Genomic DNA, 24,918 nt, shown 5'->3' with positions numbered 1-24,918 from the left:
TTTTTTTCCAAAGTGTACATGCTTTGCAGTATATAATGCTATAAAATAGAATGTGTTCATAATAGCCAGGCTAATTTGCAGCAGATTCTGAACATCTTTTTTGCAGAGGCAATATCAACTCCACTGATACTCTGCATACCTAAGCTGTTGGATACTTCAGCTACTGGTAATGCTTCTAAAATTGGAATGAACTTTAAAAGTGCATCCAGTGTAACATTTATCTCCTGCTATCAATATAGGATGCTGTGAACTATTTTGCTAGATAGGGCTAATAACAGCCAGCTGACTTTGCAGCACAGGGGTTATAGAATGAACCTTCTTCTGTGCACCTTATCTGATTTCAGGTCAGTCAGCCTCTTTTGAGGAGAAAGAAACACAGGTTTTTCTGCAAAGCTTCTCAAAATAAAATATTTAGTATTGTCCACAGGCTGAAGAGTGATAACAAAAGAAATGCAGCTGGAATTAAAATTCTGTTCAAAAAGAATGAAAACCAGCCACACTGAGAATTTCTCAAACAAGCCTATCAGTTGCTGCACACATTTCTGTTCAATTATACTGCCTTTACTTCAGAGTTAATAAAAAATCTATGACATAATGCTTCTTTATGGAGATTGATGGACATGTTTCATGCTAATTCCTTCCTGAGTTAGTAAGCCTTTATTTGCCATGTCAAGGCAAAAATGATGGCAGGCAGCCTAGCAGAAATGCCAGCGCATACTTTCAAATGTCATTAAGTTGCAAACCAAATTAAACTATTGACCAAATTAAAGTGTTTACCACACATACCATCAACACCTCGCTCTTGGTAAAGGCTGAGGTGACACCTCATGGAATCAAAGTGCATTTTACAGAACTGACACTCCTGGCTCCCAGGAGAGACTGCATGATAACATCTGTGAATAGCACATGACTTCCCCATGCACAGAACTAGGGAAAAAAAACCTGGCAAATGCAAAGAAAAGCATCAAAAATTGCTGGAAATATGATTTACTTCAGCATAGTTGTATTTTATCTTATTTATCATACTATTCTGAACTGGAAGTTTGCTGACATGGAGAAGCTCTAAATCTGGAAAGATTGTCCCCAAAGGCTATTCTCATCCCTGCTGATACAGAAATAATGGAGGGTCCAGTGGTTGAGCTGCCAACCCCAGCAGAGCCACAGGCTGGTTCTGACTCCACATCACACTGAATCTGCCCATAGCTCCAGCCACAGCAGTGCTCCTGCAGGCAGCACGGACACTGTGGCAGTGGACAAAACCCATACTCCCAAATTTCTTTTGTGTACCAAGACAGGACTTGCAGCTCTTGTTCTATTCCTTTGCATCTATCAGCCTCAGACAGCTGAGTCTCCTTACATGAAATATCTACGAGCTAAAAAGTTTTTAGCAGCTCAGTTTCTGACCAGGAAAAAAGAATCAGACAAAACCACCCTGACTTCTTGTTGTCAGTTTGTCAGGACTTAGGGCCTGATGGCTTTGATTTAGGTTCAGGCACTCTCAGCAGGAAGGATGCTCAGTTCCCAGCAGTGAGAAGAAGGCTCCTGGGTTTTGACGAGTTTGATAATGGCCTTGGCAAACAGAACAAACATCACCCTGGCTCAGCAAACTGCTCCCAGGGATTTTTGAAGTTGGTACATCTGTTCCTTCCCTCTGGGCTGCTGGGCAGGCTCTGCACCTCTGGAGGCTCAGCCCTCAGAGAACGTGGAATATACAGGATAATCAGAGCAACTGCTAAACAGTCAGCATCCATCCTCACCCCCCAGACACCAACAAGCAAAACTTCCCAGCCAGCATAAAATGTGCTGAAATGAACACAAACGTCTGAGGAGATTATTTCATTTTTTTCACATTAGTCTGTCTTCACACAAGGGGCATTTTGCTAATTGGTGTGATTCAGTTAAATGAGGAGGTATTTTGAGATTAAAAAACATAGCCCAACTGTTGGGATAATGGAACTGGGAGCAAGCTCATAAGCCACAGAACTGAGGAAAGGAGCTGTCATGCTCTGGAGGTTACAGTTAAAAATGATTTTGGGAAATGAGAGGAATGAATAAGGCAACAGTAACTACACACAAATACAAAGCAGCAGCATCACAAAGCAGAAATAAAAGCAATAAACACAAAATGGGGATTGACGAGGTAGAAATAATACAAAATGAGATCCTAGAGTGTCAACAAACTGCAGGCTGCATAGGAATCAAAACTGTCAAGCTGCTGCAACAAAAGCAAACTCTTTTAACTGGAGTGTATTAGCAGGAAAGTCTTAACTAAAACACAGGAGATGATTATTCTGCTCTATTAAGCATTGTTGATACCCTCAGTTGGCACATGGCTCTGTCTTGGTAAAGGTATAAACAAAATACACAAGGTAAGGGAGTAAAATGAGGATAAGAGTTCAGGGAGGAACAGTAAAACCGATAAAATTTTTAGTATGACTTCAAAGGAAATGAAAAAAGGAAATAGATTGAACTACTTGAGAAAGGGAAGACTTAACAAGGGAGTAATGAGATGTCTTAAAATGAGAAAATACTTCTTATAAAGCAAGCAGTTATGCTTGAAGATTGTTCCCATACCTGTGAGGACAGAATGACAAACAAATTCCAGCATGTGTTCTTTGGTGATGTACTGCAGGAACCTCCACAAGGAATCAGACCGCCTTCTCCAGAGGTTTCTGATCAGATGGGCAAACAGTTGGTGGAGTTACATGAGCTCTCAGAAGGAGAGGAGGATCACAGGTTCTGCAGCTGAATTGCTCTCCTTGGGGTGTGAGGAATTGTGAAGGAATTTTGAACGAGTTGGAGATGGGACATCTGAGCTTTTTTAGATTGTGTGATTTATTTTTCTTATCTTTTACATAGGTGGGAAGGCTGAGTTCTGCTCACATCTTCACCACATGGTTCAGAAGATTACGAGACCTTTAATTACAAGACCTTTCAAGGATATAATGACCAATAAAAGACTGCCAACAAGCATAAATATGTTTTTGACCAAATCCTTCAATATTTCATCTTATGGACTCATGCTACAGAGTAAACTTTCTTAATCATGTTGTAACACACAAACCTGCATTCTAAAATCTAAACTCTCCCCTACTTAATGTATCTCTGCTCTAAGCTATAAATCCACATTCTCACTTCTATCACTTAAGTTTAAAAGCTTTTTCCAATATCTCAGATCAAATCCTGTGTTTCATTCTAAGCTTTGATTTACAGGCCCAGAGTTCTGAGAATTCCTTGCATTTCGGATTCCAACATTGGGGAAACAGTGGGAAATCATCCCCCACCTCCCTGGGAAAGAATATGGTGACCAAGGAAACCAAGGTAAGGTCTTTGGTTCAGGTGAGATGGTTTCATGTTGGAGAGTTTTATGATTGGAAGAAAAGAATCAATGTCTGAATTCTGAGGGGACAACCGAGTTACAGATGTTGACTCCAGCAGCAAAAATTACTCTATACTTTCAAGCAATATCTTACTTCTTTCAATTATCAAGTTTTGTTAAAATTGGTTATAGTCCCATTTCAGTAGTACATTAAAGTAAAAACACTACCACATCTTAATGTGACAAAAAAGCAAGCCAAATGTCATTAAAACTTTCTACAGCATACTGTAAGTCTAGAACACATTCCTCATTTTAGATCATTTTTGGAGTGACAGGTGGAGAAGATAAGAACTTTGAAGGAAACTGTAAGGGCTGAATTCTGCAAGTGAAGGAAAATACTAAAATAACATATTATTTTGGCTACTTTTCTATTTATTTATGAGATTGGGAAAATGATCATTTCCATCAGGAGGTTCTGAAAAGATATAAAATAGATTAAACTGCTCTTGTCTTTGTGTTTGAATGGAGAAGCAGCAGAAAGTAATTTCAGTTCAGAGAGGCTGAAAGTAAACAACAGTAATCTTCAGTTTCATTTTCATTCTGGAAGGTCTCCTTGCTGCTGCTTTGCCCTTAATTGCTTTTCTAGTTACCTGGTTGAGCATAACTGTGAGATCATATTTAAACAAACTCTGTTTTCTTAACTCCCAAAGAACCAATATTTTTTCACCCTGGATTATACAGTTCTGACTTCATTAGGTAAAATGTTGACATTTTAGAAGTTTTTTTTGTTTGGTTGGGTTTTTTTTGTTTGGTTTTTTGTTTTAACTTGACATTCTTAGTATTGCTATCTTCTGACTCCATACAGTTAAGCAATGTTTGACAGCAAGCCTTTCATTCATGATTCCCAGCTGCCATACAGTCATGGAAGGATCTTGCTGCTCCTGATCTTATCTTTCCCTTTTCCCCTGATTACTTCTGATGTTAGCAAAAACACCAGATGCCCACAACATGGAGATTGATCGGACCTTTCTGATCACACAGCAACTCCTTCAAAAAGACACTGGAAAAGTATTAATGGGAGCAATCAACCCTGCCCATGGGGAACAACATATCAGCATTTCACAAGTGAGGGGGATCCACGCTGAAGCAGTAAGAAAACAGGAAATAGTTGGGATGGAGAGAGTCAAAAGTAGTAGAATGAAAGAAAAGGCTGAAAAGGTAGAGAAAACAGCAAAGTTCACAGAAGCCAGAAGATACAGGACTGGAAAATGCAACAGAAATTCTGAAAGAAAATGAAGCCAAAACTCAGACCCAATTAAAAAAAAAAAATCAATGGATTTAAGAAAGGCTTATCCTGGGACCCAACAGGAACTTTCAGTCTCTGAAGCAATTCAGATGAGCCAACCATTCTGCTTTATTGCATCCTGTCTTTTATCCCAAATAACTTCATCTCTCCTTTCATCCCCTAAAAGTCTCTGTATGTAATTTTGAAGTAAATAGAACCAAAAGAATGTAAGCATCTGGGTTGAAAATCTGCCTCCACTAGGATAAATGACTGAATTCCCACTGACTACACAGAGCGTTGGTGTTTCATCCTGAGAACATATTGAGCGTGTGAACTTTAGATCCTGCAGGATTACACAGAACAAACAGTGTCAAAAAGATAGCATCACTTTTTTCTTATCAATTTACAGAAAGCAGTAGATGAAGGGTACACAGAAATGCAAGTGTTTTTTTCATTTGAATGAAAAATTGGATAGAATTTGCATGAGGAAACTCAAGGATTTTACAAAAGTTCACTTGGACACAAGGATAGTGCAATGGCATGAAGCTGAAGGAGCTGAAGGACCACTGGCAGTGAATAATGATGAAGTCCCTACAGGGATGTGGGGCAAACAGGAGGGTTTCATCCTCAGTGGAAGCTTGTGGGTTCTGATCAGCAAAGGGCAGGGTGAGCAGGTGGCTGAGAGAAGAAGGAAGATGTTAAATGGCAATTGGCTTGTCAGTGACTGTTCCACCAGCCCCTGGAGGGGTTCCTGCTCCTCCCTTTCTCTCAGCTCAGAAGTATCTCATTACTGATTAATGAGGACTGAACCTTGATTCCTGATTTGGCACTTGGAACCATCAAGGTGGCAGAACCTGAGAAGGATGATGGACTACATGGAAAGAGAAGGGATGGGAATGTTTGCAACTGTTTCTTTTTTTCCCGGTGAGTATTTCTACTGTGACTAGGAGGGCAGCCCCAGTGAAGAACTGTAGAGTACACAATTCATGGAAGTCACACAAGTGAACATTTAAACTAAGCAGGGGAGGAACAAGAAAATTTCATTATTTCAATTACATGCACAGGAATCAAGAACTCAGTTTATATGATCTCATCCCAAGTTCCCAAGAAGCTTACATTAGAGCTGGAAAACAAAACTTTATTTCGTGATTCTTAATCTAATTTCTAATGGATGAGGGAAGAGATTCATTTAGAGACTTGAAGGATAGATTTAACCATTAGACCATCTTGTCTCATGGTCTATGCATTGCTGTAAGAAATTCCAATAGCAGGGATTTAAATAATCTTCTATAACTTTCTATGGCTGTTTTCTATTAGAGCAAAGGTGCATATTTTAGTTGCACTCTCTAAAAATGTGAGAGTAATTTCCAATTTGAACTAATCTGTGTTTACTTTTGGCAGTTATTTTTATAACTTTACTTTTCAAAGTTGCTTCAGCAGTCCAAGTTTCCTTACCAGAATGAATTTATACTACACAATCTATTGCACTCGAACTTGCTTTTTCATTAACTAAACCTACTAAACACTTTAAGTTGTCTGCAGGAGCACTTTTGCCAACAGATGTGCTATGATCTGGCAGAAAAAAAATTATAATCACAGGGCCAGATTACTACTCTATGAATATTCCAGGGATGAAGCATATTTACTTCTCTCTGATAGGCAGGATTGGTAGTTAGAGACCAGTCTTGTGAACTTTCCAGCATGGCCAGAATGAGACAAAGAGGTGCAGACTCTCCAATCACAGTAGTGCTGCCCTGAGGTTTCAGTAACAGTCATTCTTTGTCATATTGATGTTTCACTTGTTCATAATGTAGGAAAAAAGTCAGTCCCTCTACATCGCAAAGAATTTTCACCTTCCTTCCTTTGATTTGATTTGATCCAGGAGACCATACTGACTCAGACTGCACAAATCAAAGCACATAAACCAAATCGTCAGGGGCATCTCATGACTCAGGGAGAGAGGTGTGCACAGTGAGAACACATAAATCACACAGGAGTGATAACCAGCACGCAAAAGGAATGATTTTGGGCATGCACAATATTTTAAAGATCAAATTGTAATTTAAAGATGCTAAACCCTTCACGGTAATTCTCATGTTCTTTGGTTTTTTTCCATATCTATATCTACTGTTATATTTTAAGGGAATTCTTCTTTAATAAAATTCAGTAATTTAATGCACTGATGGTAATGTTGATTCAATTTTCTGCTTGCATAAATATATTCTAAATCCATATTATAAAAAATACCACTGGCCCTAGGTGTAAAAATCTGTACTTTTAATCATCTATGTAGCCAGAATTAATGATCCAGTAATAACCCTCATTTGATTAACTGATCAATCATACTTTATCTACAGTACCATAGCATAATATAGGCATCCACTAAGAAAAACATTAAGAAATAAAAGATCAATTGGTTTTGAGCATGGATTAAAGGGTTATTTGACCAGATGAAAGCAATGAGGCTGAAATTATTTCAAATAATGTGGAAACACCATTTGTTTTAAACTGAAAATTGGAGGGTCTAGTGAAAAGCATAGGAAATAAAAATGCTGGGTTGTGTCATTTATCGAAGATACAATCCCAAAAAAAATCCAAAGTGCAACAAGGAAATGCTCAAGCTCCCTTTAATTTTACAACAAAGTTTATACTGAAGAGAGATCAAATAAATTTTGTTCAAATGCAGGCACTGAGTCAAGCATGTAAATGTCTAAAGCAGTCAAACAAAACTTCATTCCATTAGACTGATACTATTTGTGTGTCTCAGTGACTTCTAGTCCAGTTTGGGAAAACCTTCCTTGATTTCATGCCTGCAGCTTTACAGCAGGGTGTCCACATGAAGTGCTGCCTCAGTTCTCTGCACATTCAGAGCACACAAAACATGTGGAATGAGGAAAGAGGAGAGTGACAGTATCTGCTCAGGCTTTAAGTCATTTGGCATCAAATTACATTTGGCATCACCGACCTTTGCTGAGGTGCTAAAGAATCTCAGCAAACTTTTGATACTGGCAATTCTGCCAACTCCATAATGCCAGCAGCCAGCAAGTCCAACAGCACAGAACAGATTCTAACTCTCTACAGACCCATAACATTGAGTAATACACAGGGTGAAAAAGGTGGGGAAGAGGAATGTTATAAATGCACTTTATCTGCCCTGCTTTTGGAATACCTCATTCTGATCCATTTGATAGAGGTTAATAAGGCCAATAAATGATCTGTGAGGAAGAACTCATGGAGATGTGGTTAAGAAGATGGCACTGAAAGGGAACATAGCAAGTCTTCATATGAAGAAGCCACTAAACTTAAGGTGACACCCTGCTTATCACGCCAATGGCACACAACATGGAAGTTTTCAATTCAAAGGTCTGAACTGCAGAAAAGGAAAGTTCAGGTGACAAATTTCCAATGGTTAAAAATATGAGAATAAATTGCTGGGTAGATTGTGGACAGTGAGGAAACATCAGGAGTGATGCAGATAGGGCTGATGCCTTGGGGGAAGAGGTGGATTACTTAATTCCTTAAGAGTTTCTTGAGATAATGCCACACCATGTCATTTCCAAAGCTTTTCAGGTTTAGTGGATTGAGGAAGTGATGAACTAATTATTTATATGAAAAGATTCTGATAGGATGATATATCGACTAAAGTAAGTTTTGGCTGGATTTATAGTTTGTTCCCTGCCATTTTCATCTCCAGCAGATGAGGTGTGAAATTGCTTCAGTAGAAGGACTCAGCACATAACAGCATCAGACAGCATTTAGAAGAAGAGGACTGTCAGACTTCAGGATCATGCTGAGCTCATCACTCCCCTCTGGATCTGCAGTTTCCTTGTTTATGCCATATTTTCTAGGGAACTGTGGAAGCCAGATCTGGTCACATGTTTGGACTACTGATACTTTTTCAGTCTCTGCAATGAAACTGTGCCCTAGAAAACAGCACTGAATGGTGAAATTACAAAATGGGGGACGCACACACAATCCTTCTGCTTCATCTGCTTTATTCACTTTGAGAATTCTTTCAAATCCTTATAAGCATTTGAAGAATGAGGCTGGATACCTCAGACACCACAATAACACCACTCACACACGAGAGAGGCAAGGAGCCCACAAGGTGCTGGTCACCCCCCAGACACCCTCAGCAGAGCTGATGGAGGGATCTGAGCACTGCTCTGGCTGCCGTGGGAAAGGAGGCAGGAGATGAGGAGGAGGCTTCCTAACCCCCCCAAAGAGTTAGACAATTCTACCAGCATTATCAACACTGCTTTTGCACCTTAGTACTTTTATCTGACAGGGGAAATGGCCTAGATCCACAAGCTAAGAATTATTCAAAGCTTAAGAAGCAGCTAATTCAGACCAAATTTGCTCAACTATTTCCATAATGCAATGATGCTTACATGAGACAAATGTTCAGTAGCCAGGTTTATATCAGAATGACTGAAAAAGAGAAATACCCAATGAACATGTGTCTTCCATCCAAGTTATGCAAGTCTCAGCCAAATTTACATCACTGTAACTTCACCAAGGAGCCTGCACGTAGCTGAGCTGAGGGCAGAATTTGACACTGATGTAATTCTGCCTTTGTGTTCTGCCCCTCAGAATAAATCCAGTTTAAATCTATTTGTCATAAACGCCGTCCAGTTTTATAAGCTTAAAGGAATTTTTAGTACATCCTCTCTCAAAGAAAAAAAAGGATGCAAAGGAATGAATGAATTTAGAGTTAATGCCCAACGTTAATTGTTAAGACAGGAAAATTATACTATAATTCATGAAAATAAAATTCATTCATCACACATATCCAACCCTAGGCTCTTTTTGTGTCAGAGATGGCACTTTAATTCACACTGTTTGGTGGAAAATAAATGCTATTAAATTTTATTAAAATACTTGTTAAATCACATCTACATAATTGAAATATAAGAAAAAACGTTGTAATTAGCTCCCTACTACAGACCCTACAAAGATTTTAATGAACTTTTTTATTTAGTCAGCACACAAAAAATTAATTTCTCAAACTAAGTGTTCTTACCTTTGAGGAAATTGCTGACATATATAAGAACGGTCTCTCATAATTATTTAGTGCCTTGAAAAAACAAGCTTGTAAATATTTCAGACTTTAGTTTTTAATAGTTTCCTTTTGAAACCTCTTGTGCCAATGTACTGGACAAACACATGGAGGGAAATAGTGAAATAGAATTTAACATAGACATCCTAAAAAATAATAAAATTGTTCACAAAAAAACACCTTTGTTCCAGACATCTTTAATTTTTCACTCCTTGCCTTCTCCACCACACAAAAAGCTCTATTTCTAGCATGTACTACCTTGCTCTAGCAACCCCCTTTCACTGAATACTAACTAGAAGTGAGATAAAAAGTTCATTATCCTAAGGTGTCAAGGGTATGGATTCAATATTTTAATTAAAGGAAAAATAAAAATAATTAAAAACCTGTACAGAGATCACAGAATTCCTGTTATTTCAGAAAAGCAAGCAAAAGTCTTTTCTCTCTACTAGATTGATGAAAAAGACAGCACACTAACGGGCAGGGGACTGCCACACAAAAAATCCATTATTAATCTACCTGATCCTTTTTCAAAGCATTCAACATCATCTACTGCATACTTTATTTTTGCTTCTCTCAGCTTTCTTCTTCTTCCTCATCCCTTCCCAACTCAAAATAAAACAGTAAAAGGGATACTGGCACAAGTTTCCAGCTCCTGAAGCCTTTATTCCAACACACCCTTTTTTCCCACTGAAACTGGGCAATTTTCAAATACTCTGTCCTACACAGAGATGACACAAAGGCTGAGAAGTGTATTCCAGAAGAACCCTTCTGCTTAAGGGACACCTGTCATGGTTATTTCATGCCACACATTTCCTCCAAGTTCTTGTCTTCATTTAAAAGCCTGGCAGAATTAATGTTATTTAATGTTTCAGAAAATGCGGATAAAGTGATTTCCAAACATCTTATGTATAACTAACGTGAGCTGTGTCTCAGTTGAGATCAGTGCCTAAAAGAGGCCATGTGTGCATCTTGTTTGCACCTGGTCCCATCTGACTTCAGCCCACTGGATCTTAATCAGCTCAGCTAGACCTCGGAGTGGCTTCCTAATCTGAACCACAGATAAAATGAACAACCACCTCCAGCTTTTGGGTAACTGTGCAGATGACAAAAGTTAAGCAACTATGTCCTTTCTTTAAAATGGCAGCCTGTGAGGAGAACTTAACTTGTTGCATTTTTATAAAAGCCATTTATATAGCCCTGGAGGGCATTCCTCCTCCTGGGCTCTGCTAGACAGGTGGCTTCTCCCTCCTCTTTCATCTCTAACCTTTATTTTTTTCTGTCTTAAAAAATGAAGTACCTGACTGACTGACACAAACAGGCCTATTTCCAAATCATATCAACACCTTCATCTGCCAAAAAGTTCTTCTTTAATGCAATTTCCAAGCAGAGCTCTCCACACCGGGTGCCTGCCTTAGCTCAATACATCAAGCACGCTGCTCACAAATGCACCACACGACACTAACAGGGAACACAACTTCCCTTACAAAATCAAGGGAGAGCAAAGTAATAGAAACTGAAAGAAGATAAAATGTTGTGTAGGTAGTGGAACACCAGCTGATAGCAATTTCTCTTTCAAGCCACAGTATACTTAATTTATTTATAGGCATTGAGGAAAATGTTATTGCCACAGCTCTGTGCAGGAAAATACACTAGAAGTGCCACTTCATGAAAAAGCAGCTTAGAAGTAGAAACATAAGGAAAATTAATAATGTTTTCCTAAATATCAAGTCCTATTTCTTGCAACAGAATAATGATGAGGCTAGGAGCTATGTCAGACAATTAGGAGGGGGAACAACTAGGTACAGCCTATAGCCAGCACACAGCAATGTAGTATAGGAGTTTTATTGATGAAGTATCTACAGATGAAAAACATAATAACTCATAGTCTTTATGTCTAAACTATCATGAGCAATATATTTATATTTCTGATACTTGGATATATCATTCACATTAACCCCCTGCTTGTATTTTTCAAATGGACTTGTGCTTTTCATGACTCTACTTGAACATGGCTTTTCATGGTTTTACTTTATCTTCTTTGGGATAGCTAAACATAATCTGGATTTTGAGGATAAATAAATCCATTGGGTTAGATTGAATTAATTCTAACCATATGCTAGAATTGAGAACAGGATTAGCAAATCACAGCTACTGGATTTCTTTTAGCTAGCACTGAGTCCTTAGGTAGCTTTATGTCCACTGAGAGAGAACCAGACATTTTTTAAGAGATATTAAAAGCAAGACACCTGTATTTAACACTAAGATGGGCAGAGGTTCTTCCCTTTCGGGTTTGTAGACCTCTGGTTATGTCAGCAAGTTTTCACTGGTTTTAAATATGAAAGGTCATTTGAAAGGCCCCACTGAAGAGAGAAACAAGCATCCTTGCCTTTTCAGCAAAGATACATTTGCTCTTAGAGAATACATGCCTCTTCTAATGAATTTTAACCCCCAGCAATTAAATAAGGGATAAACTTCATGAACACACAGATCATATAAAAATAACTACAGTAAAGCTTACTTACATTGCATTACAGGTGGCTGTAATGTGCAGCAATCCCTAAGATTGCTCTACTGTACATCCAGGTACCACAGCGTTCTGTTTATTTGTTTCAGATAAGATGGGAAGTGAGAGACTGATTTGATTGCTCAGCATATAAATTAAAGCTATCCCAGGAGCAGAACATACTTATATTGCAGGTTTTATTGTACTGCCTTGCCTTGTGGTTAAAGTGATTCTAACACTTCCATATTTTAGGTCAGCACTTCATCTGCCTGCATCCTTCTCCTACAGCAAAAGAGGCAGTGCAAGGATTCAGTTCCACATGGAAACAATGCTGCTACTGATCTTCCCTGGGTAAAACAGAATAAACCCTCAAACAGACCTTCCACAGAGAACAGCAGAAGTAAAATTTCAGTCTTCACATATGGGTTTCCTGTCCCTGCACTTCAAATAAATATATGTATATCTGACAAGCCTTTCAAAGCTGTTGGGCAATAACTGCTAAACACAAACAGGTGTTGATGGGGGAGTCCATGGATATATTGCAACCAGAGGACACAGAGAGAAAAGACAGAATGAGATCAAATGACTAAACAACACTTGCCAAACTAACTTTCAACATACTGTGCTTAGGGAATTTTTTAGTGCAGAACAGCATCAGAATATATTTGAAAACTTTTATTCATCTCGCCATGGACTGCTTAGCATCAGCAATTTGGAGTTTAAAGTATCTTTCCAAATGACCAAGGCTGCAAAGCTAGACTACAAACAATCATCTTAGAGAAGAAATAATATTATTTCATGCAAGTATGTTTAATTTGAAGCAATGAGAAGAGGAAGTAAATGGCTGTGATTCACTTAGTGTTTGGATGACCTGGGCACTTAGGTTTACAGCAGAGGGAGATTTAATTCCTAAATACATAGGCACCATTGATTCTTAGCTAATGAATTTAAAAAGAACAGGTTTACTTCAGGTTTGATTTTCACCCAAATCTTTATCCTTAGGGTTAGATCACAACCTTTATTCTTGTCTGGAGGAAAAAAAACAACAAACTACTAACACCAAGTACTACAACCCTGGAAGTCCTCCTGACTCTGAGAAAGCAGGAGAGAGGGAGAAGCAGGCAGAGAAAACAGATCTTCTGCCAGTCCCTGTTTACATTCACAGGCTTTGCAAGCCCCTGGCAGCCATGGTTAGTGCCTATCTTGCAGTTTATGAACATTACTCCCTTCAAATAAAAACCTGTTTTTTTTTCAGGTGGTGCCAAAACATCTTTCAAGGCTACTGGTTCATTTATTTTCTATTCTTTGCTTTGACTGGAAATTTATTTTAAGAAATAATTTCTTCAGCATTTCTTCTGCAATTTTGATGGAATTAGCTGGTTTTCATTAATCAAAATACAGTCACAGAATCACAGTGCTAGAATGCAGTTCTGGGAAGGATGCTGGTTCCATTCCCCCTTTTCAACAGTCTCAACACCCTCTATAAAATATTTCCCCCAATGCCTAAATATTGCTGCTACCATGAAGGTTAAAATTAATTTTCATTGCTGCAGTATAAAATTACACCCCCTTGTTGTATCCACAATGGATGTAGAATCAGCCCTCCATTTGCAGTTAATTTTAAGTATTTGGAAACAGGATTTGTGCATTGTTTTGGGTTTTTTTATGGGTTATTTTGGTTTGTTGTTGCTGCTTTGTTGGTTTGCTCCTCTCCTTCAGACTTTCTTCTGAAGGATATTTTCTGCAACTCTGATCATCCCTGTTACATCTCTTTGGTTACTTTCCAGTTGATCCACAACAACCAAGAAGGCAGGTACTCAAATGTGGACAATGTATTCCAGCCAGGGTCTTACTGGCACTGCTTAGAGCTGAAGGATTACTCATGGCTACACATGCCAGTGCAACATTTGCCTTTTTTTGTAGCAGAATGACATTGTTGACTCATGTTCTATTTGTAATCCATCATAATCCTCTAACCCCTTGCTCCAAATTTATTACTGATTGGTTTTCATCATGTTTTGTGCAGATGATTCTTCTTATCTAAGAACTTTGCATGTGCCTAGACTAAATTTAGTCTTTGTTTTCACACCATTTCTTAAATTTCTTAAGGTGACAGAATTTTATTTCCATGCTACATTTAATAGGCAGCCTAATTTCAACATCTATAGTTTGATTAAAATGGTAAATAAAGGTAAATGTCAAAAAGTGGTAAATAATACTGAACCCAAAAGGGATCACAGAGACCTCTACTAATCTTATTTATCCTCCCAGCCTGGTACTGAACCATTGATAGCTACTACCAGAACATAATTTTTCAACTGATTCTGTATTCACCTCAGAACTATTTCTTTTAGACAACACTTCTTTAACTTACTTATAAGGCAGTAATGGAAACCAATGTCAAAACCCCTATTGAGTCAAGATATGTGATAAGCTGCAAGCTTATTCCTGAGTCTCAAGACCTGTAATTGTAACAAAAGAAATTGAGTTTAGTTTGACATCCATGTCAGTTTTATTCACCCCCGTATTTTATTGATGCTAACAAATATTTGCTTAAATATTTGTCCTAGTGTGGAAGTTTTTTCCCAGGATTTTAGATTTAACTCACAGGATAAATTTTCCCATTTTCTTCCTTTCCTTAATGGAAAAAAATACCTTTCTGCTTGTCTTTTCTCAATCTTGTACAATTTCATAACTTTTCAGGGATAACTTTAAGTATCTCTAAAATTATTTCAGCTGATTCCCTTAAACCATAGGATCAATTCCAGCTGATTTGCAGATACCTAATTTATCCAAGCCTGTCCTCTCCCTCATCCAGAATCTTACACTCCCACAGAAGATATCAACTATGTTTCTATCCTTTTATGAGAAAACCAGAGCAAAGCCAGGCGCCAAAGCTTTGGCCTTCTCAGCAGTGCCTTTGCAGGACCATCTCTCTCCACTGAGCCAGCATTTTTTTTATTTCTTTTTCTTGCTTCTAATTCACTTGTAAAAATTGTTATTTCTAAATTCTAGCCCAGACATCTTATTTTGTACTTGGCTTTCTGGGTTGGGGCTGCCACCCTTAAGAGTCCACTTAGCTGCACTTTCTGTAGGCAGCCCCTTGTCACTGCAGCCATTAAGAGTCTTGTCATTAGCCAAGTTCCTGCTTTTGGAAAATTCATGTTTGTGCTTCCTATATTGAACAAATGCTAATTATTCCTGTTTTTCTTCCTCTTAAATCTTTCCTTTTACTTAAATCTATATTTGAAACAACTTATCTTTATTTTGATGTTTTTCTCTTTCAAAAAATTTTCCATTATGCACTTTTATGGCCATTGCCACTCTGCCTTCTACTTTTATTCTCCACAGGAGTTCCTGTTTTTCAGTTAGAACTAAATGACAATAATCATCCATTAAGTGACAAGCATATAAACATGTTTAAATACTGTTCAAACTACTCTTCTGACTGGATAGTGATCCAAGGGTCACTCTGCCATGCAGATGCTATACCATCCAAAATTAAGACAAATAACATTTCAAACCTGGAGACTTTGCCCCTCATTGGTTCGGCCTTCTTAAATCAGAATACAAACCAAAGCTATTTGGATAATGCACTGGGATTTCTCTCACAGCAAATAAGGCAGATTTGCAGCATATATTTTACAAACATAATCTTTAAAGGTCTAGGTAGGTTATCAAAAATGAATTCCTATTTACTGAACTGAAGCACAGGCAAGGAGACCTCTGCTGCCTGAGAGGTTCTGTGATATTCCCCAAAAATGCCCTTATTTCAATGAAGCTGGATGAGTATGGGGAGGGCATGAATTTCCCTTTGAAAATCATGTCTGCTTCACAGTCAATGAAGTAAGAGATATTAAAAGCAAGCATTATTGACAAAACTAACAAGTGCTAATAAAATTCCAGCCAAGCAGCCTATTGATCACTGCCTCTGCTCAGAGCACATCAGCCATAATGCAATCATACACAAGGACCCCAGCCTGCCACTCCTCGTGCCATATTTAATGACAAAATTGGTTGCTTACAAGCTTACAAGAAATTTAATACTACACTGCTAGCATGCAGAAAGAACCACGTGCATCTGCCTGGAGATGAGCAGCCATATGTGCTTGAAATACATTTGATGGGAGACAGTGTATTTCATGTGCTGCATCTCAGCTATTGTTTCTGGTTGATTCAGTTAGCATGTTCTAAAATTGGACTGATTTACTGAAGATTTGCAAACATAATTCATGTGCACTTGCACTATGAATAAGCCTCTAAAACTAATTCAAGCACAGTCAAAAAATAAATTGCAAAATAAGTTATTCAATTGAAATCTGCCATCTGAGGCACTGTAATAGAAAACATTTATTATAAAACTAACATATATTTGTGGCTAGAGATGTGTTCAGTACTAAACATCTCTTTGTGAGGAATTTATTCAGGCTTTTCTAAAGAACATCTTAACTGGGCTAACAGAAAATTACATGCTCAAAAATAATTGCAGGTTCTATGATTTTCATCCTGCATCACAGGCTTCCCTTTTTCACTCCTTTTGTTTTGGAAGGCTTATGAATTTTAGGCAAACTTTTTTTTCTGCACAGCTGCAGAAGCCCATTTCTGGAGTCTGGATTTGTGATTTAAACACTGGAAAGACACAGGTTGGATGTGATGCACAAGGAGAGGAAGCATTGATACCAACACATTAATCTTAAAATGTAATGCTCTAAATTTGGCAAATTCACTTCACAGGGCTGCTGGGCTGGGAAAATCATAGGCTACGCTGCACTAGAGGCCTCAGTCCACTCAAAAGCAATGTTTCCTCTTCAAAAGTGAGGGTATTTTGCTAGTTCAGCCTTACATTAGTGCTTAAGGGGAGCTCTTTGAAATGAGAACATGTCTGTAATTAATAATGACAGTCAAATCTAAATGAGTGTGTCTGACATTAGAGTCAGTCATTGATAAGTCCAAGCAGATAAAGTTTTTCACATAATACAGTGGAATAAGGAGTTTGATTTTTTTTTTTAATTTTTTGTATTCCCTCCTCTCCAAGGGCAGATAATGAAAACTCTGAGAAGGAGCATCCCTGTCCAGATTTCTCAGTTACTGGGGAAAAGGATTGGGAATAGACAGTGAAAAGAAAAACAAAGGCTGGAAGACAAGGGGGAAAGGTCAGACTATTTCTAATCAGGAGGTTTTTTTCCCTGAAGCTTGAAACATTTGGTATTGCTTCCACCAGCAATGGGTAAAATTGTGCCCTGTTCCTAGCCAGTCCTTGTGCCTCAGTGCTGGAGGCAGAGCTGAGGGAGGGGACTCAGGCCAGCTCCATCCACTGCAATCATCTGACACTGTCACAATCCAAATGGAAAGGGGGGAACTTGCACCTCCTTGAACAGAAAATTTCACAGTTCAGTGGAAGGTTTTAAACACATACTTGGGGAAAAAAATCAGCACTACCACAGAATCACATTTTTACCCCTGTTATTGCATCCTTCTGCAGATGTGTTGTTAATAATAATGGCAGCTCGATGTTTTAAAGGTGTTTTGATTCAGAGCTCATGCATCTGCAATACAAAGTGCACCCCACTACTTCCACAGTTTCTATGTTCTGGGCAAAGATGCTTTTAAAAAGTCATATGGCAAACTGGACACCATTCCAAACTGCTTCCAGCAATTTAGGGGTGGCTTCTAGCAGAAATTTTCAGTAACTTAGAATTATTTTTTTTATTTAATAGTTTTCAATTAACAGAATCCATAAAGTCTTAATGAGTTCATTTTCTGGCAAGTCTGAATAAGTGCTGAATATGAGACACATATCAAAATCTCTCACTTGAGCTATGCTAAAGTTTTCCCCTATTCCCTCTTTTCTTTCTCCAAAGTGGATGAAGAAGACTAGGAAAGTATGCCAGGTTAGCTGTCAAGCTCCTTAAGAACTCTCAAATGACCTTGTCAGTAAAAAAAAACCCAACTCTTTGATTCATATTTCAAAATCCTGACTAACCTGCCCCTTCTGCTCTTCTGCTTTATTGCTTCTGTAACTGTGACAGAATCAAGTTCAATATTAATGACCAGCAATCACTTCCAGGCTACAAACTCTGCTGCCTTCTGCAGTCCAAGTGCCTTGTTAGCTCAGCTCTGTCAGTAAGATTCTCACTTTTGTATTGGTTTCTCCTGGGTTAAAGATGACTAGAAAGCTGGGCTGGTAGCTCAGCTGAAAAAAACAATCCTGATCACTCAAGTGCCCTCTGAGTTGCAGCTGAACCACTCAAGTTGACTTCCCTTGAACAGGCCTGCTTTCCAAACATACCTCCTCTCACTCCCTAGAGGTTTCAGTGAAAGCCATGAATGCATTTTTACAAAACAAGGTATTTCTTTTCTTGAGACAAACACTCAGGTATTTCTCTCCACACTGCAAGCAGAAAGCAGACAACTTGATTACACTGTTATTGTTTTTCAATGCATAATTAAATAATTCATCCTGCTGAGTTTGCCAGCCAGCTTTTTGTTAGAAAAGAATACAGAGTTGGTTGGATGCATCAGACTTCTTTAAGAGATGCAAATGAAGTACAAGCCTGGAAGCAGAACTTTGCTGATTTTCAAAACCTCTGATTACTGTTGGTTTTTAAATCTGTTAAACACATGGAATCTTCCAGCTACTTTTGAGATCCCTCTGGAAGGTACTTCCTGCCTTCAGTTACTTCCAACCCTGCCCTCCCAGCTTTTTCAGCCAGACTTCACAATTACAATATTCAAGCAGGATTTTAGATTTAGAATTGAGAAGTAGATTTTTAATATTAAAAACCTGTAAACCTGTCCCAAAAAGTTGGTGTTTGCAAAAAGAGCTTTAGCTTCTTGACACCAGACTTAGATTTTCTACAAAATCTCCAAACTTGAGATTTTCTACAAAATCTCCAAACCTGTTTTCATTCACCCACTGGAGAAGTTTTTTTCTCTTCAGTAAGTAGGAATAATCTTGGTCTTGTGAGGTTAAAAGAAGCCTTTGAGATATCTCTCAAAATAACAATTGTGTGGTGAAAACACAGACCTGCTACTGAATTCACAGGAACAACCCAGGGCTCCTCACCACAGGATCTGCACAAGCTCTCTGGGTATCAGAATCCCAAAAAAAAAAAAAAAAAAGAAAGCTTTTCTATCTTCAAAAACCATACAAGAGCATAAGGCGCATTTAAACTCCCCAAAAAGAAACAGAACAACTGGGAAAAATACTAGGGCAGGGAGAATGGAAAAGGAAAAACAGATTAAACAATTGTCTTGCAGCTAATGCTGCATAAAAGAGCTGGGACAAATTCTTCTCACTGTTCTTTTTCCTCTCTGTGGAAAATTACAGCTTTGGTGGGAACATCTGGGAAAGATAAAGCTTCCCTTCCTTCCTTCCTTCATCTCAGCAGTTTCTATTTTAATGCAACTCCCTCTATATACACATAAATATATCATACATATATTTATACACATATACATACCTATATGCATACATAAGCTGTGGATTAGTCTTGTCAGCACCTGACTCATAGGGCCCAAAGCAGCAACATATGATTTCTCTTCATTTTTTGGGTGACAACACTGGGATCAATGACTAAAGACTCACCTGCTCTCCGTATATGTAACTAAACAGATCAACAGTTTTCAAACAATTTTTGTTTTTTGGTGCAGTAACTCTCTTAAGAAATGTTTGAGCGGCTATTTTTAATGTTCTAATCAGGGTGAATTTTGCCACAACCAAGAGTAGTGACCTCTGTCAAAAAGAATAATCTGTTGGCCAAATAATCCATTTTAAGTGAGAAGAAAGCCTTTGTGCAAGGCAGAGCACCCTGCTCAGACTGCACCCCACAGTCTGCATTCTGTTTCCCGAGCAGAGACAGCCACAGTGTCAAAGAAACTCTGCCCTGGAAAAGAAATGATCCTTTTCTTTACGAAGAGACAGGAATCTTAGCAGACATCTGACATATCTCTTCAAGGTATCCACGTGTGGCTTTAGATTCTCTACAAGCATTCCTGCTTTTGCCCAGAGTCAGGCACCTCAGTAACAAAATAAACAGGACAGTTTTAAAGCATGTCAGTTCAAAATCTCACTGCAATACTTTGCCAGGATTTACCTGTTTGTTTTTTCTCTTGGGAAAACAGAGGGTCACAAGGCCTCCAAAAGCAGCAGGAGCATAAGTTCTGTTTGAAGTCAATAGGATTTGTAATCCTAAATCCCTCGAATGCCTTTGAAAACCTCTGTGGATATGTGTCTTGACAAAAGCATCAACTTTGCCTTTCCTTTGATACTGAAGTTCCATTTCCCTAAAGACAGAGAATCTACACTCCTAAGCTCTAACCCCAGTGATATTCCTGTGAGCTACAGACAATACAAGGAACATGTTTGGGAATGAAATATAGAAATAGACATAAAGTGAAGTTTTCAAAAGCACCTTCAGAGACTTCCAGTAAGTATTTTCTTCCTAAACACTTGAGTAATTTTTAATTTCTTTTTCCTGGTATGGCTGTATCTAGTGCTATCCTGAACACAATTAGAATTGGGTTTTTGGAGTATTTTTCCTATCCTTTAGTGGCTGGTCTGGAAATATTTGAAGTACTGCCATAACTTAAACACTTACCAAGCCAAAGTGCAAAACATCATTTACAGAGCATGCATCTGAAACAGCAGCATATACACAACACCATTTTCCTTTTAAAATCAGCCCTGAAATTCATGCATTGCAGTTGATTTCAAAGAATTGGCCCCTTGAGTGTCAGAAAATGCAGTGGTTCCATTTACAACATTAATTTAGCAAAGCCTTTAACATGAAAGAAAATGAATGTGAAGATCCCCATTTTAAACTACATGTTAAACCAAGATTCATGGTTACAGAGAATCTCTCTAAACACACATTTCATCATTGAATAACAAGTGGAATGGATGGGGATTAAAAAAACATGCTGAAAAAATACCGAGATGAGTCAAACCCTTCTACATAAACCACCTCAAGCTGTGACTAAATTGGGAAGGAGATGTAAGTATGAATATAGCTCTTCACTAATGCACGGGACAGACAGAGGAAGGGAGGCATAAAGCATGTGGGGAAATCACAAAATAGCAGAAGACAGCCACAAAATATTTACTAAGTTTACCTTGATCAAACGGCTTGTTTGGATTCCAGTTTCTGAAATAATCATCCTAAATGGGGACAAAAAAAAACAACCCTCAGGAAAAATACAATCAGTATTTTTTACAATCAGTACTTTACACAACTAAATGAATCAATTTGTGTTTTGATTCTAACAGATTTAGCTCCAGTAAGATAAGACTATCAACAGGTTGTGTCCTAAAGAGTAGTAAATGCAGATTAGAAATTAAAGAATAAAAACATCCTTGGATTCAGCACCTTGAATTTTTCTTCTTCATTGTTTTTGACAGCATGCCCATTATGAAATATTTTATAATAACTCTGTATGATTTCATGTTAGTCTACAGCTTTGACGGGAAAGAACATTGTTCAGGTAGTATAACATGATCCACACCATCCTGGCGTGGTGGAAGGTCAGCAAAGTAAATTCAAATATACATCCATTTGGACACGTGTAAATCACACCATTGTGAACAGAATACAGGAGTACAGAAATACAGGAGTAATACTGCAAACATTACACTTAAATAGTACAACAACTTCCAGGAGCACTTGCAGTGAATATTTTTGTCACTGTTCCCACTATTAAACTTAAACAATTTTATGAAATCTGATGGAAAGAGATCATTGTGCTGCAAATGTGGTTCTGTTCTACAGAATTCTCACTGGATTTTACACTGGAGAAAGCAGGGACTGTCAGAGTATCTGGCCAAATAATCATTGTTGCAAACTAGTCTCCCTCCAGAAAAAAAATGGAAAACTCCTGCATGTGTTGGATCAATCTGTATTCTGTGTACTTAGTAAATATTTATCTGAAGGCAAAGTTTTCCCTGCTTCAGAGTGCCATCAACCCTAGTGCTGAAGAACTGGGTGTGAAGCCCAGCTGATATATCAGTTTCAGCATTCTCTGTGTATCTCACTTCTGTCCTCTTTGAGAGGACGTGATAACAACAGAATTATCTCTGTGAGGTGGGGAAGCATAGAAAATTTCGACAACGCTCATATTTTTTGTCATATTTTTCTGCATATTAATCTTTTTTTCCTTTTTAATATATCCAGTATTCTATATCCATTTCCTGAGGGATGCCACTAAAGAGATGTATTCATCAAGCTGTCTGGAATGACACAGAGATTTCTTTTTCCTGCCAGGATGGTAACTAAAAACCCATCTGTGTGAATAAGACATCTAAATTATTTCTTCCATAGGGTTTCATTTACCATTTATCTCCAGTACACTGAATTTCACACACTCTCATGGTATCCCATTCACCCCAACCTGGAATATTTTGGAGATTTGGAAGTCAGCATGACTTTATGGGGTCAGAAGAGGCTGTTACAGGAGTGAGGACTCCACAGCCTCAGTGAGCACCAGCAGATGCACTCCTTGTTCCTTTCAGAACACTCTGGACAGGATTGTTCTGCTGCTCTTCTCTGGAGCAGGCAAGCAAGGGCAAATCCTGGGTTACATCAAATTATTCTGCACAACTAGCAGAAGAAAATGTATAATTTTTTTTAACCAATATGTTCATGCTCAGTGTCATACTTGACTTCATGGACAGTGATAATGTTCCACAATAACAGCAAAGACTGTTACCCATATATATATATATTTTTTTTTTCACAAGTACAGGGTTTGGCACCAGAAATAGAATTGCAGGCTTGCCTTTGAATTTCACAGCCTTGCTAATACAAAACCCCCTCATGGTTATACAATGCTTTGTAACTGATGATGATGTACTGCTAAATTCACCGAGCATTAATCACTTTTCAGAATGTGTTGGGTTTTCAGTTTTTATAGCAGATTTTTTTTTCAGAAACAAAATATTCTTTTTTTGCCAGCTTATATATTTTCCAAGGTGTTGCTTTGCTGCTGGGTTTTCAGCATCAGAAACTGTTAAATAATTCAACTCCCAACAAGGATTTCTTATGCTGGTGGCGTATGGAACCGGTTTGGAAATAAGAATTGGAAAGGGGGTTTATCTCAATTTCAGTGTCAAAGGAATATTTTACAAAATATGCACCTTTCTCAAAAAACTACCTACAACACAGCAATCTCTTCTGTAGATCTATTATTCCTCATCTTCTCCTTCATGCAGACCTTTTTAGTATTCCATTTTGAAAATTGAAATTATGTTTATTTTACAATGTGCCTGAAACCACAGTGTGATAACATAGAAAATACACAAGAAAAAATATGGAGAAAAAACCCTAAAGGATGGAATAGAGAAAACCTTTGAGTTTTTCAATATATAAACCCCACTATTATTTATAGGAGTAAAAAAATTACTATACATACGTCCAAGCAATACAGTCAATAGCAGTTCAAAATAACTTTTGCCAGTTCGACAACTGTCCTGGTTTCAGCTGGGATAGAATTAATTTTCCCCTTAGCAGTTGGTACAGTGCTGATTTAAGATGAGAATAATGTTGATAACACACTGATGTTTAAATTGTTGCTGAGGATGTTTACTCCAAGCCAAAAAATTTTCAGTTTCCCAGGTTTCTTCAGAGAGAAGCCAGGAGGAAGAATGGCAGGACAAGTGCCCCAAACTGGCCAAAGGGATATTGCACACCTTAAAGCCCAGAATATAAACTGGGCTGAGTTGGCTGGGGAGAGATGTACTGGGGGGCATTGATCAGCAGGTGCTGAAAATTTTACTGGGCAGTAGTTGTCTTATGGTTTATTCCTCCCATCCTTTTGGCATACTAATAATAGCAATAATAATGCTGTTCTCATCACAACTCACAGGGTTTACCTTTCCCCCCCAGTTCTCCTCCCTTTGCAACCCAGGGAATAGGGAGCGTGAGGGTGTGAGTTGGGTGGTACCTGGATTAAACCACAACAACACAAAATACAGAACCTGGGCTTCTCTTCAGCATTGATGCCAGCAAGAACTGAGACTGAAGGATTATGGCACCATAAAGGTGAAGCTCACCCTGTGGATATGGGGAGCAGAAAATCCGTGTCACATTTAAATACACACCTCGAGCTCTGACTCAGAAGCTGACAGGGCTTTGTGCCAATACTCAGGAAGGGGTTGAGATTTATAACAATATCCTCAAATGACTTCTGTTAGAAGGTGGAACTCTGATCATCTCTGAAGGAATATCATCATTTCACTGTAACTTCTTCCAACAGAGAAGCAGCACATATGGATATATTATATATGTATATATATACAAACAATCAACTTGATTAAAGAGATTTAAATTTCCCATTCAGTAAAAGGCCTTCCTGACATAAAGAAATCTATGCATTTCTGAGCGTTCTAAGGTTGATACTAATGTGCTAAAAATTCCTTATGCCTTCTGTAACAAATGAAACTTATGCAATTTTAATATTACCATGTTAATTAATCAATATTAACACAATAATTAACATGTATCAATGCATTTCATTTATAACAATATCAACAGTTGATCATAAGAGTTTCAAATATAGAATGAATTATGATCTATTGCAAATATTTTTATTCACTGCATGGATATTTACAAGTTAAAATTGAAAAACCTACCTCAACTTCCTGAATACGTAAGCATTACAAATGAGAAAAGAAAAAAGAATGAAGTGAAGCAATATAAAATTAGGTTAACATTCATCAGTTATCTCCTTAGTGGCCTTTTAAATGTGAAATCACTTAT

At 38.0% G+C, this 24,918-nt stretch overlaps 1 protein-coding gene across 1 annotated transcript in view; it reads right to left on the bottom strand.

Annotated features, from left to right (window-relative positions):
* The window catches only part of SPOCK1 (SPARC (osteonectin), cwcv and kazal like domains proteoglycan 1), a 366,435-nt gene that overhangs the window by 162,989 nt on the left and 178,528 nt on the right, over positions 1 to 24,918 (bottom strand). The window contains exon 3 of the mRNA XM_031506078.3: positions 21,281 to 21,326. Within this exon, the coding sequence (XP_031361938.2) occupies positions 21,281 to 21,326 (46 nt within the window). The remainder of the gene's footprint in view (positions 1 to 21,280; positions 21,327 to 24,918) is intronic.

Source organism: Lonchura striata, chromosome 13 (genome assembly GCF_050655825.1).
Source record: "Lonchura striata isolate lonStrDom1 chromosome 13, ASM5065582v1, whole genome shotgun sequence".
Lineage (NCBI taxonomy): Eukaryota > Metazoa > Chordata > Aves > Passeriformes > Estrildidae > Lonchura > Lonchura striata.
Note: the sequence above shows the minus strand (reverse complement) of the source record. Positions and strands in the feature narration are given on the sequence as shown.